This window comes from Lagopus muta, chromosome 3 (genome assembly GCF_023343835.1).
Source record: "Lagopus muta isolate bLagMut1 chromosome 3, bLagMut1 primary, whole genome shotgun sequence".
In the NCBI taxonomy this organism is placed as follows: domain Eukaryota; kingdom Metazoa; phylum Chordata; class Aves; order Galliformes; family Phasianidae; genus Lagopus; species Lagopus muta.
In genome coordinates, this window is record NC_064435.1 from 67,289,939 (window position 1) to 67,305,441 (window position 15,503).

General features: G+C 38.0%; 1 protein-coding gene across 5 annotated transcripts in view; it reads left to right on the plus strand.

Annotated features, from left to right (window-relative positions):
* DDC (dopa decarboxylase) overlaps positions 1-15,503 on the plus strand; it is a 66,424-nt gene that overhangs the window by 18,278 nt on the left and 32,643 nt on the right. For 3 of the 5 annotated variants that reach the window (XM_048939538.1, XM_048939542.1, XM_048939540.1), the window contains exons 2-5: positions 2,204-2,422; positions 7,090-7,203; positions 7,850-7,969; positions 12,626-12,760. In XM_048939538.1, the coding sequence (XP_048795495.1) occupies positions 2,222-2,422; positions 7,090-7,203; positions 7,850-7,969; positions 12,626-12,760 (570 nt within the window). In that variant the 5' untranslated portion in view covers positions 2,204-2,221. Of the gene's footprint in view, positions 1-2,173; positions 2,423-7,089; positions 7,204-7,849; positions 7,970-12,625; positions 12,761-15,503 lie in introns of all 5 variants that reach the window. The other 2 variants (XM_048939539.1, XM_048939541.1) reach the window with 1 other exon arrangement.

Here is a 15,503-nt window from a genome sequence, read left to right on the forward strand (position 1 = left end):
AATTACATTTATTTTTATCTGTTTGTGAGCTGTTCTAAGCTTATGCATGATGCTATTTAATCTATGCAATTTGATTTGTATTTCAGGAAAAGACAAAGTGATGCACAGACAGTTCTGTCTTAAATGGTCCATCTTTGAGTAATATCAAGTAAAGCTAGAGAGCTAATGAAAGGATAGTGATGCTTGTATTCGCTCTGACATTGCACTAGAATTCATTGGACACAGACGCTTACATGATGGTTAAAAAGAATAATGTAGTGATAATAAGGTAGCATTGAAAAGGGCTATTTCTGTACCTGCGGTGCAGATCCCCACTTTCCTAAGTGGTTGGTGACCTATAGCAGCACCCTTCTTTCCTAAGTAGAAGTAGCAGCTGCTTCACAGCAGTCCTTCTATTTGTGTCAGCAGAGGTGCATAGAGGACAATGTTCATCAATGATGTCTTTCTTTTGTGATGGGACAGTGCTGAGTCAAATGTAGTAAAGCCCTGTAGGGCCTCTTTCCTCAGTTATGATGCCTTCAGTTATAAGTGCTCAGCAGAAATAACCAATACCTAAAGAAATTGCCTCTTAATTACATAATATTTGCATTTTGCTTAATGTAATTATTTCCTTACAGAGTGAAGGTCTTGAAGGTATGTGAACTAAGCATAGTAATTATTTATAGCAGCAGTGAGTATCCTTGTTTCTCTTGCCAGTTTTCTTTCTGGATCCTGAAGAGCAACATTACTCACTCCATGTGAGTTCATAAAGATGCTTAGGAGTTTTTTTTAGTCAGTGTTGTATTCACTGAGCTTCCAAAATGCACAGCCACATAAAGCACAAAAGCTGGGTGGGCTGGGATGACAGGAGCAGGCACCCTAGCAATACAAGCTTGTCTGCACAGCTTCAGCTCAGTCATCTCAGCCATACAACACCTTGAGTATACTCGCCCAGTTTCTTTCTGGCTCAGAGCATACGTTTCCTGATGTCTTGGAAACAGGGATTGCCCCAGACAGAGCTTCTTTGCATCCTTCTGCAAAATGCAACACAGATAACTCTAAGTGAATTTGTACTGAAACCTCAATAAGAAATAAGGTTTTATTGTAAGCACATGTGTGTATTTACAGTGACAGAGTAAGGCTGGTGAACGTTGAAGCAAGACAGGAGGCAAGAAGTAGATAGAATGACAGGGCAGCCAATATAACTGCAGTTACTATAGCTTGGTGTTATGGATTATAATAGAGATGTGTTGCATGCTATTTCCTTTGGTCTCTCATTCAAAAGGCAAGAGGGAGCTGATTACGTGAGCAATGCCACATTCTTGTATTGGCCAGCTGCAGTAGGGGTTACATTTGTGATTTCTGAATCTTCATCAGTGTGCCTCTGCCTGTGTTAATCTAATGTACTTCATAATGTAGACATCAAAGCTTTAGTAGCCTTGTTTACTCCTAAACAATGTCCAGCAAAACTGGAGTGGAGCAGAATGCAGTGTTGTATGGATATTGACACAATATGCAGAAATAAAAGAACGTGTGGTCTAGGTTTTTCCAAAGGACTGTGAGAGTGATCTTATAAATCACCTGAATAAGAGGTCTGCATTGTGGACAGAAACAACTACAGTATATATCTTGCGAGTAAGAGAGAAGCAGGAATATATTTATTGATATATTTTAAACATAATGTAGTGATTTAACAGCAACTTATCAAGGTTTGAGGTAGCTTGATATTTTACTGTGTAAAAGTTAAACACACACATGGAAGAGACCCTCTTATTGAGTGGACACCTTTGCTTTCTAAACTCCTTGCACCATGAAGGTAATGAGCCCAAGTGCGGCAGAATCCACTGTTATTCCCAGACGTGGTGAGCAGTTTATGTCTAAGGGGTTATATGTGCACAATCAAAGAAATAGAAAAGCTAATGAAGCTTGAAATAAACTATTAATCACTTAGTGAGGATCTGTGTCAACAAGGCATTTTGACATCAAGGTGTAAAGGATCTCTGCAGCAAGTGTAACCTCCAGAGTCATCCCAGCTGAGGGGAGATCCTCTCATGCAGCCTGATGCCATGCAGGTGAGCAAGGTCAGGCCAAAGCAGGAAGTTGGAAGAAAGAAAGAAGTGTGGGGGGAAGCCCAGCATCACAGTCTGAAACCAGTGATTTTTTTTTTTCAAATGGGACCTTTCTTTCTTTTTAGGTTTTTGTTCTGTTTTATTTTTCTGCTAAGTCCTAGACTGTGATATCCATGGATGCTGCAGAGTTCCGCAAGAGGGGGAAGGAGATGGTGGACTACGTTGCAGATTACCTGGAGAAGATAGAAAAAAGACAGGTCTTCCCAGATGTGGAACCAGGATATCTGAGGACTCTCATTCCAGACTGTGCACCACAGGATCCTGAGAGCTTTGAGGATGTCTTTCAGGACATTGAGAAGATCATTATGCCAGGGGTAAGGAAAATAGATCTGTAGTGCAATATTCAATGCTGCATCTGGGATTTCAAAAGCAAAAAGAAAAGTGTGGATGAAAGTTGTGCAGATAAACTTTACAAACAGAAGTACCCACATTGCTTAGCTTTTAAAAGGGAGGAATCTGCTATGTATCTGTAGTTAAACATGATCCAACACTTTACTAACACTTTCTGCTCTTTCTAGAAATAATAAAATGATTATTTTGCTTCATGTGAGGCTTGCTTTTAGAGATAATCCCCTTTTCTATCTTGAATGGGTTAAGGCAGATCTTCCTACCATTCCATTTTATGTGCTACTTTTGCTGTTTGCAAAGCACAGTGAATATTTTCTAAAATGGAATTTTTATTAGTCTACTGTACATAAAATGTTCCTTCAAACTGATCTTTAAATATTGAAGTTCTCTTCTGAGATTTCTTTTTATTACAGATCTGACTAGAAAGGATTCTCTCCAATACTTGTCATGTTGACATATTCTCCTAAATGCTGACTTCTTCTAGTACACTTTAAGGCAGATGGTCATTGCCTAAATATTAGTCTTTGGATAGATTACTATTGAACAGACAATGTAAATCAAAGCATCTGGCATTTGTTCAGCTCTGAATCTTTCTTGTTTCTCCAGTCATGCTATACTTTTTTAATTTTAAATATATATGTTTGTCTTCTAATGACTTGAAACAGCTTGAAAAGGACTGGATGATTAATAGATGTTAATTAAAAAATATCCTTTGGATCCTTTCAGTAATATTTTTACATTACTTTTCTGTGTGTAGACAGGTGATACAATTGCTATATGACTAAACATGGAATCACTGCTCTGTAGATGCTTTTAGTCAGTGTACTTTAATATCAGTTCCTTTTCATTGACCAGTGTAAATATTTGATGCATTTTTTTATCGTTTCCCTCGGTGCCAACCTGCTGTCGTTTCACTGACTAAAACTCCACTGAATTCAATGAAAATTGCTCCACTCTTCACAAAGGTCTGTGGGTAAAGTCTTAAATCCAAAAGAATTAAATTAGTGTAAATTGAATAAGAGAATTATGGCCAATGCATGCAAATACTTTGTTTCTTATAGCACTGTTGTTTAAATATGAAATGTATTACAATACACTGCAGTTCATTTTAAAGACAGTTTATACCAAATGCTCATACTATCTGATGATAATAAAATGCTAGATATGAAAATACATTTAGTTTTGAAAGCCTTTTCTTTTCTACTGGAGGAAAATGTTAACCATTTGTTTTTCTTGAAGTAGAACAGAGAGCACTTTGCTAATCAGAATACTTCAGAATGCTCAGTGAAATAATAACAAATTAAAAAAAAAATAAGAGATGAATCATTTGAGACTAGAATGTGAGACATTGAATTCCAGTTATTTCATTTTGTCATGTTTCCTCTTACCTAACGTGGTTTTGCAAATAAATAGCAAATAACTATTGACTTAGTGAAAGTGCATTTTGAACAAAAAAAGTTTTATCCAGAACTTTCATCTGGTATGAAATGTTAGTATTTGTGACACAATGAGCGTGAGTATATAAATCCTAGCTCTAGTAGTAACTCTGATTGTGCCTGCGTTGTTTAAATTAAATACTGAAATCTCATGAAAACTGTGTCACAGGATAGCTTAGGATGGATAGCATCTCTGAAGATCGTGTAGTCCACCTCTATGCCAAAAGCAAAGTCAGTCAGAATGTGGCAAATTGAGTGTTGAACATCTCCAAAGATTGTCTTTGCTACCTCTCTTTCCTGTTCCAAAGTTTGGTCATCCTTACAGTAAAAGAAGTTCTGACATTTAAGTGGAATTTCCTGTATTTCAATTTGTTGACATTTTGTCTTGAAACTGGATACCTCTGAAAAGAATGTGGCATCTTTATATGTGCTCCAGTGAGGCATTTATGCACCTTCATAAGATCCCTCACCTGGGTTTTTACAAGCTGAACAATCTTAGCTTCTCAGCTTCTTGTTATATGAGTGATACTCTAATCCATTAATTGACTTCCTGGCCCTTCATTGGACTCACTTCAGAATGTCCATGTATTTCTTGTATTGAAGAAGTCCAGAGTTGGATACAGACTGCTGATGTGGCCTCACCAGCGCTGAATAAAGGGGAAGGATCACCTCTCTTGACCTGCTGGTAACAGTTTTCCTGATGTACCCAGGATGCTGATAGCCTTTATTTGCCAAAAGGGCACATTAATAAGCCGTTCCAATGTATTTTTCCCATTACCCCTAAATCCAGTCCTGCAGAGTTGCTTTCCAGATAGTTGATCCCTGGCTTATGCTAGCTAGTTTAGGGTGGAACTGAGGGAACAGCCAGACTTTGATTTCTGCAGCAGGAAGCCAAGTGGAAGGAATCTGGGTACAAAAATATCAGACTTCTGTCTCAGACTTACTTTGTTCTTTGGAAATATCTGCCCTCTTTTTTTGGAGCTAAAAACGCTCAAGTTTATCTGTGACTGCACGTAGTGCCAAGACAATACTTTGCTGCAAACTGGATTCCTTAATCTGTGAGCTTTGTGCTGAAGCACCTATTGCTACTATGTGGTGAAGGAAGACTCTTGTTCAGTCTAAGCAAACCACAGAAAAAAAAGACATCCTTAGATGAGATCCGTGGAAAAAAAAGTCTTTGAAAAACACGATTATGATAATTATTGAACCGAAGACACTACTCGTGTATCATAGTTTATCAGTACAGGGCTAAATAAACAAGCATCGATGGTGTCACACCCTTTGCAATGTTTGACTAAGTGTGTCTGCTGGCAAAAGAGATGAATTTTAGAGCTGATTCACATGAAAGGGAGGCAGGAGAGGAAGAATCACAGCTGCACTTGCCCTGGGGCTTTTGGCTTTTTCACTCTGTGAAAGTGGTGCAAATTGTATTTGCTGTGTTTCATCAAATGAATGGCTCCCAGCAAGTAGGCAGTTTAACCTGATTAACCCAATATGAATGTCAAAAGTCTTGCCGATCACGAAGGATTATAGCTGGGTAGATGAACGGTAGCAGTCCTGGTTCATTATGAACGTCAGTGAAAGTCTGTGCATGTGGGTCCTATCAGAGACTTCTGTTTATTGGGTATTTTTAATCTGTTTTATGTTTTGCTGTTAACCATATCCCAACCCAGGTGTTTTTTTCTGATTTCTGAAAGAAAGTGTCTACCACCAGTGCTCTAAATCTTCATTGCAGCAAAGAAATATCTCTACTGTATAGAGCAGAGACAGACAAAAACATCTACAGTGGCTTGCCTTTGAATTTGTGAATTGAGTAGATCTGGACCTAGTGACTGTAAGAGTGAAATCTTGAACATACCATATGCATGGCTCTTTTAGGCAACAGAAAATGTAATGAGATGGTTTCATGTGAAGGGGTAGGGGCATCTGAAAGGTATGTATGGTATACTGCAGTATAGAAAGTGACACCTGATTCATTATACACATCTAAGACAGTTTACATTAGCAAGGTGTATGTTCCCAAGGGACAGCTGCTTGTTGGCATGAAGAAAGTTAGGCAAGGAAAAAAAAAAAAAAAAGGGTGTTTGCAGCCTGTGGAACAGTGGGAATGCATGCAGAACAAATCAGTAAGAAAGACACTGACATCAGGCAAGAGATGTGTGTTCCTCCTATTCTTCACTTGTAATAGAAGAATTCCAATGTTAAATAACAAAACAAAACAAAAAAAGCCATAACAGTTTAAGGCAAGGCTAGCTTCAGTAACTCAGCAGCCTCCAGATTTTTTGCTGAGGAAAAGCTCTTGTAAGCAAAAATTTAACAGAACGTTTATAATTCACCTAATTCTCTAAAGCATTTTTTTTCTTAAATTTACCTATTATCTTGAATAAGAGAAGCACTTTGTACCTTATTACTTCCACTGAGCATTACAGTGTGGCAGTACATTTCTTGTTTTCAAATTTTATTAGATTGGAGTTGTGGAGCCCTATTGAGTGTCTTATAAAGTCTTTAAAATTGCTGAGGTACTGCAAAAAATGCTTCTAAATGTGGTTGCTGCAAAATAGTCACCAGGTTTTGTGCAGTTATTGTGTTTTTATTAGTATGCACAACTTAAAATTGTATATAAATCATAATCTGTTACTGAGAGATGATAGTGTAATTTTCTGGAGAAAGCACTGGGTATTGGAATGGATTCATTCATTTTGGGGGAGGGGCTATTTGGTCAGATTTGGTGCATGAATTTGAGCAAACGGATGCAAGGCATGGGCGAGAGAGGTCTGCGCATTTAAGGACACATTTGCTAAATCAGTTGCATGACAGAGATCAAATAGAGAACTCTGGAGGAGTCTCTGAAAACAGAGGATCAAGAACCGTACCCTGCACAGAAACTCATGCTGCCACTGCACAAACAGTTCTTCTAGGCTGACAAAAACAGAGCTCCGATTATGGGACTGTTAGGAGACAGGGGCAAGAACTCAATTCAGCCAACGTTTTCTTTCTGATTTGAGTAAAAAGGAGATTTTTTTTTTTTTTTTTTTTTTAAAGAGAAAAACAAGCTTCTCTTAAAAACTGGATCCTATGTTATAGCCATGTAATGAAGAACTTTTGACTGGTCCTTACCTCCTGTCCTCTTCTGATTTTGTGACCACTTGTTTGTGCTTCTGCATTAGTTATAAATGACTGTTTTTCTCTTACTACAGGTGACTCACTGGCACAGTCCCTACTTTTTTGCCTACTTCCCTGCAGCCAGTTCCTTCCCAGCTCTTCTTGCAGACATGTTATGTGGTGGAATAGGATGTGTGGGCTTCTCTTGGGTAAGTTTATTGGGGTATATATAGCTATGAGGTAATGACACTTTCCCTTGCCAAGATTTAAAGTGTTTCAATGACAGTCTTCAGTGAAATTATTAATAGTAATGAAGTCACAGGACTGTTTTTTATAACTACATTTCCTTGACTTACTAAATGCTTTCACAGAGCACTGTTTCCTCTTGGAAGTTCTGTCCTAGAAAAATTACCATCGTTTAGAATTAGTAGTAATAGTGCAAGCTTACTGGTTATTCACTGCATAGTATGACCATGCTTACTGCTTGGTTATGTTATTTCTTGTATTGTGGAAAATTATGTTAAAAAAAAAAACAAAAAACATCAATGCCAGATGGGCTCTTCTCAGAAAAGGTTGGTACTGGATGTGGAAGAAAAGAAGAGTTCTGAAGATACAAGTCCTAGCTTTGACATTTGACAATCACAGTTCTTCTATATGAGGTCCAATTTGACATTTTTAAATAATCAGGCATGCCATTTATGAGCTGGTTGCTAGGTCCCTAATTTAGCTGGTAAAGGAAACGAGTCTTTTCCTCTGTATTCTAAAGATAGCAGGAGAATGATGCACCAGGGCAAGGCTTTTGTTTCTCTTCATACCCTAGTGAGGTTATTTTCTCTGTTCTTTTTTTCATCACAGGCTGCAAGTCCAGCTTGCACGGAGCTGGAAACTGTCATGCTGGATTGGCTAGGGAAGATGATTAACTTGCCTGAAGAGTTTTTAGCTGGAAAGGATGGGCAAGGTGGAGGAGTCATTCAGGTAAGAGAAGGAATACAGGTTAACAAAAATACAAGATGAATTTCTGATAGTTATGATTTTGTGACACCACCATACCAAAATATTAATAAAGGGTATTTTTGTTGTCACTTGGGTGGATTCTTCTTAGGCTTTCAGAAAGACTGATGCACAGGGAGAATGTCCATGGGTGGGTAGGAACATTCATGGCAGTAATGGAAAACAAACAAGCAAACAACAAAAAAGCTCTGAAATACTATTCTCCATGAAAAATTGTTATCAACAACTTAAGAAAATTATCAACAATATGCAGTAATGTTTAATGCCTGAAAATGACAATAAAAAAATCTTCTTAAGTAGAAATATATGTTAGGATTATAAATAAAAGGGTTTACAAAAGCTTATGTGAAGTTCACCTTGGACATCTTTGAGTATTTGTTTCAGCCTTCCTTTTTTTTTTTATTAGGGATCAAACAATGGATAAGAATATAGCAGAGAAACTACTTAAAGTAGAAATAACTCAGTGCAATACAAAGTCTGTTAATCTTTTTCAAGGAAATTGACATAATTTTAAGAAGTCTTCCTTACATTAAAAAAAATGGAAAGTTTAGAACTAGATAGAATAAAATGAAGCTGCTTAAAATTTGAACCAAAAATGTTTTGTTGTTAGATAGCACAGTTTTCAGTCTACAGTTCCATATCCAACATAAAACTCCAAACTTTTGGAAAGTTGTGTCCTTAATGAAAGCCCACACTATCTGAACAGAACATCTGTACGATAATGAATATATTATCAGTGGGTGATCTTGCATGTGTAATAAAGCTATATAGATTGTCTACCATGGCTTGCTCCTACACTGCATGATCTTTATTCAAATGCACAGAATTTGGTTGTGGTTATTCACCTAATTAAAATAGATTTCTGCCATGGGAAAGACAGAACTTTTAAATATTTTTTCTTTGCTCATTTGATAATTTCTGAAGTCCAGTGATTGGAGATATAGGCATAGGCTGTTCTATGCTTTGTTTTATGCTAAGATTGGCTTCTAAAACATATCTGAACTACATGCTAAAAACGGCAGCTTCTTTGATCTCAGCTGCAACCACTTGAGGCATATTTCAGTAAATTCTGCCAGCGTCTTCCCAGGTAACTCCAAATTTAATCCAACTGCTGTAATTCTCATAGGTGGACCTGCACCTACACCTGTGTATTTTTCAGAGTAACTTTACTCATTCTGCTTGCTTTGTTGGGACCTTTTCCATTACGGTTACTAGGCAGAGTGTTTGAGAAATCAAGCTTTTGTCATGCATCTCTAGCATTTATTTGGTACCAGTAAAAGCAAGCAATTATGCCTGATGGTTATCGGCAGGAAAAATTGCCCTTCCAGGCTGACAGTGCTGGATTGCCTGTAATTTTCATCAGACACAAGTCGTTTCAAGAATCAAAAGTATGTTCTGTGTTCTTGCTTACAATGAAGTCATTTATGCTGCAGATCTTGTCTTGCTCTTGAAACAGTAATGATACAAATAAGAGAGCATGAGGCAAAAGCAACGTGAGAGTGTGAAACTGCCAGTCATTCCCTTGGCAAATACCAAGTAATTGTTGCAGTATTGGGTAAAACTGAGCCTGTGAAAATTAGCTTTTAATTACATCTGAAAGCCTATGTCAATATGAAGCACTGTGTTATTGTGAGCAGGATGACACTTGAAAATGGCAAAAGATGAAAGAAAATTTCAGTTCAGAGCTCTGGTGGACATGAACATCAGCTCTTACTGATATTTCTTCTGCCTCTTGAGCCTGCTTGCCATGGCAACCTTTGTTTGCTTGCGGTAAAAGGAAAGGTATCATCATCCTTCACTTAATGCAGAATGCAGCATTCAAGAGCAGAAAAAAACAGCTTTTAAAAATGAGAAAACTACTTTCTTCGTGAAGCTTGTCTGAGTACAGCACACATCCTGCTGTTCATTCTAGACAAACTGCTGAAAAGTTTGAATTTTAAAGAGTTTAAACTCTGCAAAGAAGAAGTATTTTAAGAGTGAAATAAAATCAGACTCAGCCTATCTTTGGTTTGGTGAGAAACATCCTGATTTTCCCATCAGTAAACAGTAGTCTGAGAACCAGGGGATTTTTTACTCAAAGTCATTTAGGGCACGACTGTGGTGCCAAGTGAATAGATAAACCCTACAGACCACATTTACAAACATTTTTAGTCCAAAAAGGGGACTAATGGAATTGAGGGAAAGGTGGGAAAAAGTCTGTTTCTGTTATGAGCCATCAAAATGCATTTCCAGGTTGCTTCTAGGCCATATTCCAGTTTTTCCAGCCAGTAGGCAAGATCCAGCTGCATAGATGGCCTCCTTCTGTCTAACTATGCTTCCATAAAATAAGATTTAGACAATAGCTGTTGTATTTGGTGTCTAGGCACCAGGTGGGTGAAAGATAGTCAGGATACCAGAACAGATCATGGCACATCTCAGAAGATGGAGGCATTTCCTGAGCCCGAGTGATTTGCCCTGATTAAGCCCTTAGAATAGTGGGAGCTTAGATTTCCAAATATCAAATTAGTGCCTTAACTTTTGGAATTTCCTACAGTCATTTTCCTGCATATACTTTTGCACACTTATTAAAAATACAAACTTATTATATGTCCTAGAAAGATGCTAAGAGTTTTACAAGGCCTTATCTTTGCCAAAAACAAAGAAGAAAAAAAAAAAAAAAAAAAGGATTTTTCCATATATACTTGAAAGATGTGTCCTCATAATCAAGTATTTTCATACTTTAATAATAAGTTATACTTCCTCCCAGATACTAAACACATGGATGCTAGAGGAAACTTTACAGTGAAGAACTGTGGTTTGGGAAGGTTGCTCTGAGTGACTCGTGGAATTAAGATAAAACCCACAGATAAGTTTTATGCTGCCCGACTTATTTCTGTAGACATATAACTCACCTGAAAGACTGTGTGAGCACCACAGTAAGTTGCAGCAGTTTGCACTGTGTTTTCATCTGCTGGAAATGATGTTTTGGACAGTATAGTATGGCATGGGGATTCTAGCATATTACTTTTTGTAGTCAATGGACAAAATTTCTTTCACCCTTTGCCTCACAAAGAAGTGCTGCCTTACTTGAACCAGGAGTGATATATATCTTCTTACAATATTCTGCATAGGATGTATGCTTTCCTGTAATGTTCTGTGTATATTTTTCTGTAATATTTCTTTGAGATACTGTGAGGCTATGAGCAGCACCAGCAGCTAGGAGTGTTTCTTACTCATCTTTGTATTTTGCTACAGGCTCTGGGGTTTACATCCTCAAATCCCACACCCCTGGGAAGACAGATAAAACCTCTTAATCACGGCAATGCATTTAATAAATTTTTAGAGACTGTACTTTTTCCTGCTCACTCTGTTCACTTTCAGCTGCTGTAAGGGCTTACTCACTGTTGATGTGTAAAAAGCAGCTCTGTCTCTTGATAATAGCTCAACTAACTTCAGTATTAGTGAGGAGGAAATCTAAGTTCACTGGGATCGTTCTCATGTATAAAATCTGTAGTATCAGGTCTATTACCAGGGAAGAATTAAGACTTCCTAAATACTTAATTACTTTATAATTAGTAAGTATGCACAGATCTTTAGTAGAGAGAGGATAGAATTTTGGTACAGAGCAAGAAACATCATTCCAAAATTATCTTGCTGACATTGGATTTTTCTGAGGTATAATCATTAATATAAGGAGGTGTATTCATTGCAGTATTATGTGCTTGGCAGAGGAAGACTTGCATAACAGTAGCTCAACTTTGAAAGTACCTAAAACCTTTGCATATGCACACCCAAAATATGGACATTTATAAACATATGTTTACAGAAAGTTTCTTATAGTTTAAAAGAGCAGTTTGCAGCACATTTCATCTGCCTGATCCAGAGAAAAGCATACAGTGTAATTTGTGGAAACTTGTATTCTCTTCTGAAATTTACAGATCAGTTGATACAAAGAAATTCCCTGTCTTTATAGCCACAGATTACCTAATGCACAATTGAAATTCTTTTTTTTTTCTTTTTTTTTTTTTTCTTTTTTTTTTTTTTTAAAGTCAAAATGCAATTTAGGAGTATCCTTCTGTTTTTTGATGACAGGAAATTATATAAATAATCCTTCAAAAAGCAGTCATCTATATTGAGTCAGAACTTTTTTGTTTTTTAGTATTTTTTCTCTTGACTACAAGGTAACTCTCCTGACTCAGGGTAAGTATTAAAAAAGCACTATAGCTTTTTTTGACAGAAATGGGAGTTGTTAGATTCTGATTGAAGTTAAACGTGAAATCTAGAGTAACAGAAATCAACAGGTACTCTACTATGGCTACTGGTCAACAGATGGTCAACATCTGATTGTTGAGAGCATTTTCATGTACCCTTAATTCTGTGAGTCTGGCTTTCTAGAATTGATTGCAAGGTTGGTGCCTACAATGAATAAGCATAGAGCAGACAAGCAGAGGCATCAGGAAAGAGAAGACAAAGGTCAAAAAGAGATTCCTCGCTTGCTGTCACACCTACTCTTAGAAAGCATTAGATTGTGCAATTTCTCATATGCAATTTCTGTTACCAACTTCATAAATTCATATAAAAGAATATGGTGCTTTTCCTCTGAAATGTCTTCCTTTTGAACTTTTCTTCAATTTGTCACAGGGAAGTGCAAGTGAAGCCACTCTTGTTGCACTGCTTGCTGCAAGAACAAAAACCATCAGACGGGTGCAGTCAGAAAAGCCTGAGCTAACAGAGGCAGATGTCATGGGCAGGCTGGTGGCCTATGCTTCTGATCAGGTGAGCGTCCTCCGAAAGCATGAACATCGAATCATGGTGTTTATACTTAAAATAATTAGGTTGTCTCAATTGGCAGATTAATTAACATACTCTTTGGATTAGGGACTATTTGGTTTTGCTTGCTTAAATCTTATTATACAGCCCACATAAATGAGCTAGAATCTACATGTGCTACCATAATATAAATAGTAACTACTTGGAGGTCAATGTCATGGCAGTATGGGTTCTCCTGAAGTAAATCAAGATATTTGAGCAAGAGATTAATTTCAGTTGTGGTGAGTAAGCCTTGATCATATTTTGTCACTTATAGGCCTGTGTGTCCATGTCTGCACATGCAAATACACACACGTATATCATGCCCCTGTGTGCGTGGGTGCAGATGCTTGCACACAGACAAACCCACTGCATGAATATAAGACAAATTTGTCATACTGCTTCATAGAATCACAGAATGGCCAGGGTTGGAAGGGACCTCCATGAGGATCATGAATCCCCAACCCCCCTGTCACATGCAGGGCCACCAACCTCCCAGTTCAATACTAGACCAGGCTGCCCAGGGGCCCATCCAGCCTGGCCTTGAACACCTCCAGGGGCAGAGCATCCACAACCAATCTGGGCAGCCTGTTCCAGCACCTCACCACTCTCTCTGTAAAGAACTTCCCCCTGACATCCAACCTAAATCTTCCCTTCCTCAACTTAAAACCATTTCCCCTTGCCCTGCAGTTATCAACCCTTTCAAAGAGTTGATACTTCAGGAAATCCAAAACATTCTAGAACTCCTAAAATCTCTATTAATCTAGCTGAGAAATCTAAGGAAACAAAAATGCATAATCCTTGTTTTCTGTGAGTGGTGCTTAGCAGACTGAATGAGGCTAAACTCTCAGCAGGTCAGGACTGTGAGAGGCTTTTACTGTTAATTAAAGCAAATTGTAGTTTTGTGAGTTCTGCTGCTCCTACCTTCCTAGCACTCTAATCCTATTGAAGGGCTGAGCAGTGTTGCTCCTCTCAACAGCTGTGACATTTTCTTAGTTAAATGTCAATGAGATAGAGGAAAATTTCTTAGCACTTGATGTTTAATGCAAAGTAATATCTGATTATGCAGAATAAAACAGCCTGGTTTCAAGTTTGCCTTCATTTACTACTGTTAGTTGAAAAGCATTGGAAAGCAATTTAAGAGTGCATTAGGAGGGAAAAAGGACTTGTTGCATGAGATCAGTCAGGACAAGTAAATATAAGGACAGACAACTGTTTTCAAAAGGCACAAAAGATATTTGTTCTTTTTTTGTCTGGATCCTAAGGTCTGTGTTCTGCTCAAACTTTGACCCAGTGATGCACAAAGCCTGCTACTTGTTTCCTTTTTTTTTTTTTTTTCCCCCATGTAAATGACTGACTTGAAATGAGAACTGACAGGCCTCCATGTATGCTGAAGGTCAGGGGATCTTGTGTTTACAGAAGGATTTGCCTTAAGATATTGCTGACCTTTAAAAGCAGATTGTTGCAGAGCTCACTGGTCCTTCTGCATTAAGAACAGACCTGTGTGACTCATAGCAATAATCCACAAAAGAAAGTAAGCCTAAGGCATTCTGAGGGAGAGAAAACTGTGCGCCAGCAGAGCAAAACAGTGCAAGACTGCAGTAGCAGGGTGGCAGAAAGCTTGTCAGTAGGGAGACTCAGATCTCATACATCTTAGGAGATTATCTTAGATTTTATGTTTTTCAGGAAGTCTCACTGAAATTGTTCTGCTCTGCATTAATGAGCACTGAGCAGGGCCAGTGACTTTCCCCAGTAACTACTTGAGGGTCTGGGGACAATGTAAGTGCCTGGGCTGAGGCACCTACTGCAAGGCCATTGACTGTGAGACCTCGGAGCTTGAAGAAGCACCCAGCTGCCCCTGGCAGTAGACATCTGACTGGGACCAGGACAGAAGTCAGGGAAGTTATTTGATATCTTCCAGTCTTCTTAGACCATTACCTTCATTGACTTTTTAAAACATTTATTGATTGATTGATTGATTGCTCTAGCTACCTTAAGCAGCTGCCCACTCATTTCATTTTTAGTTCATTTTTCTCCTATAGGATAATGGGAGATGTCTGGGTACATTGCTGAGCACTAGGTCAGCAGCACGTCACTGAAGATTTGCTGTAAGCCAAAGTCATCTTAGTGGTTTTAACCTCCAGTTTGTGAATGGCTATAGTTATCAGAGAGCCTTGTTCCAATGTGAGGTACTTGAAGCAATTCTTAAGTTCTTACCAGCTGAGAACTTCTGTAGTTTACTTATTTAAAATTCTTTCTTGTATAAATTATTTATAAAACACCTCTTTACATTGTATACTTAAATGAAGTAAGGTATTGCTACAGTAAACGCACCCTGTTCTACTTCAAAGGCAGACTCTGTGTCTAGACTTCCACATTTTGTCCGGCTGGAGCCTAATTAGTTTACCAAAGTACTTTAACAAGAGGTGCTGTTGAGGTACAAGTTAAGATAAATCTACCTTTAAAATGCATCATTCCATGGATAGGCGAAGTTGAAAGTCAGAAACTATTTCATCTGGTATTGTTCAGCCTATGTTTTGGCTTAATCTTCTCCATGCTTGCATGCTGAATTAGAACAGAATAGTTAAGTGCTCTTGTAGGCGCTAGCAAGGCTCAAGAAGGATAGCATGGAGATTGTGAGTGAGATTAGTCAGGATATGAAAAAGTGAGAAACTTCTCTTTCAATTGATTGATGATTAATGAAATATTA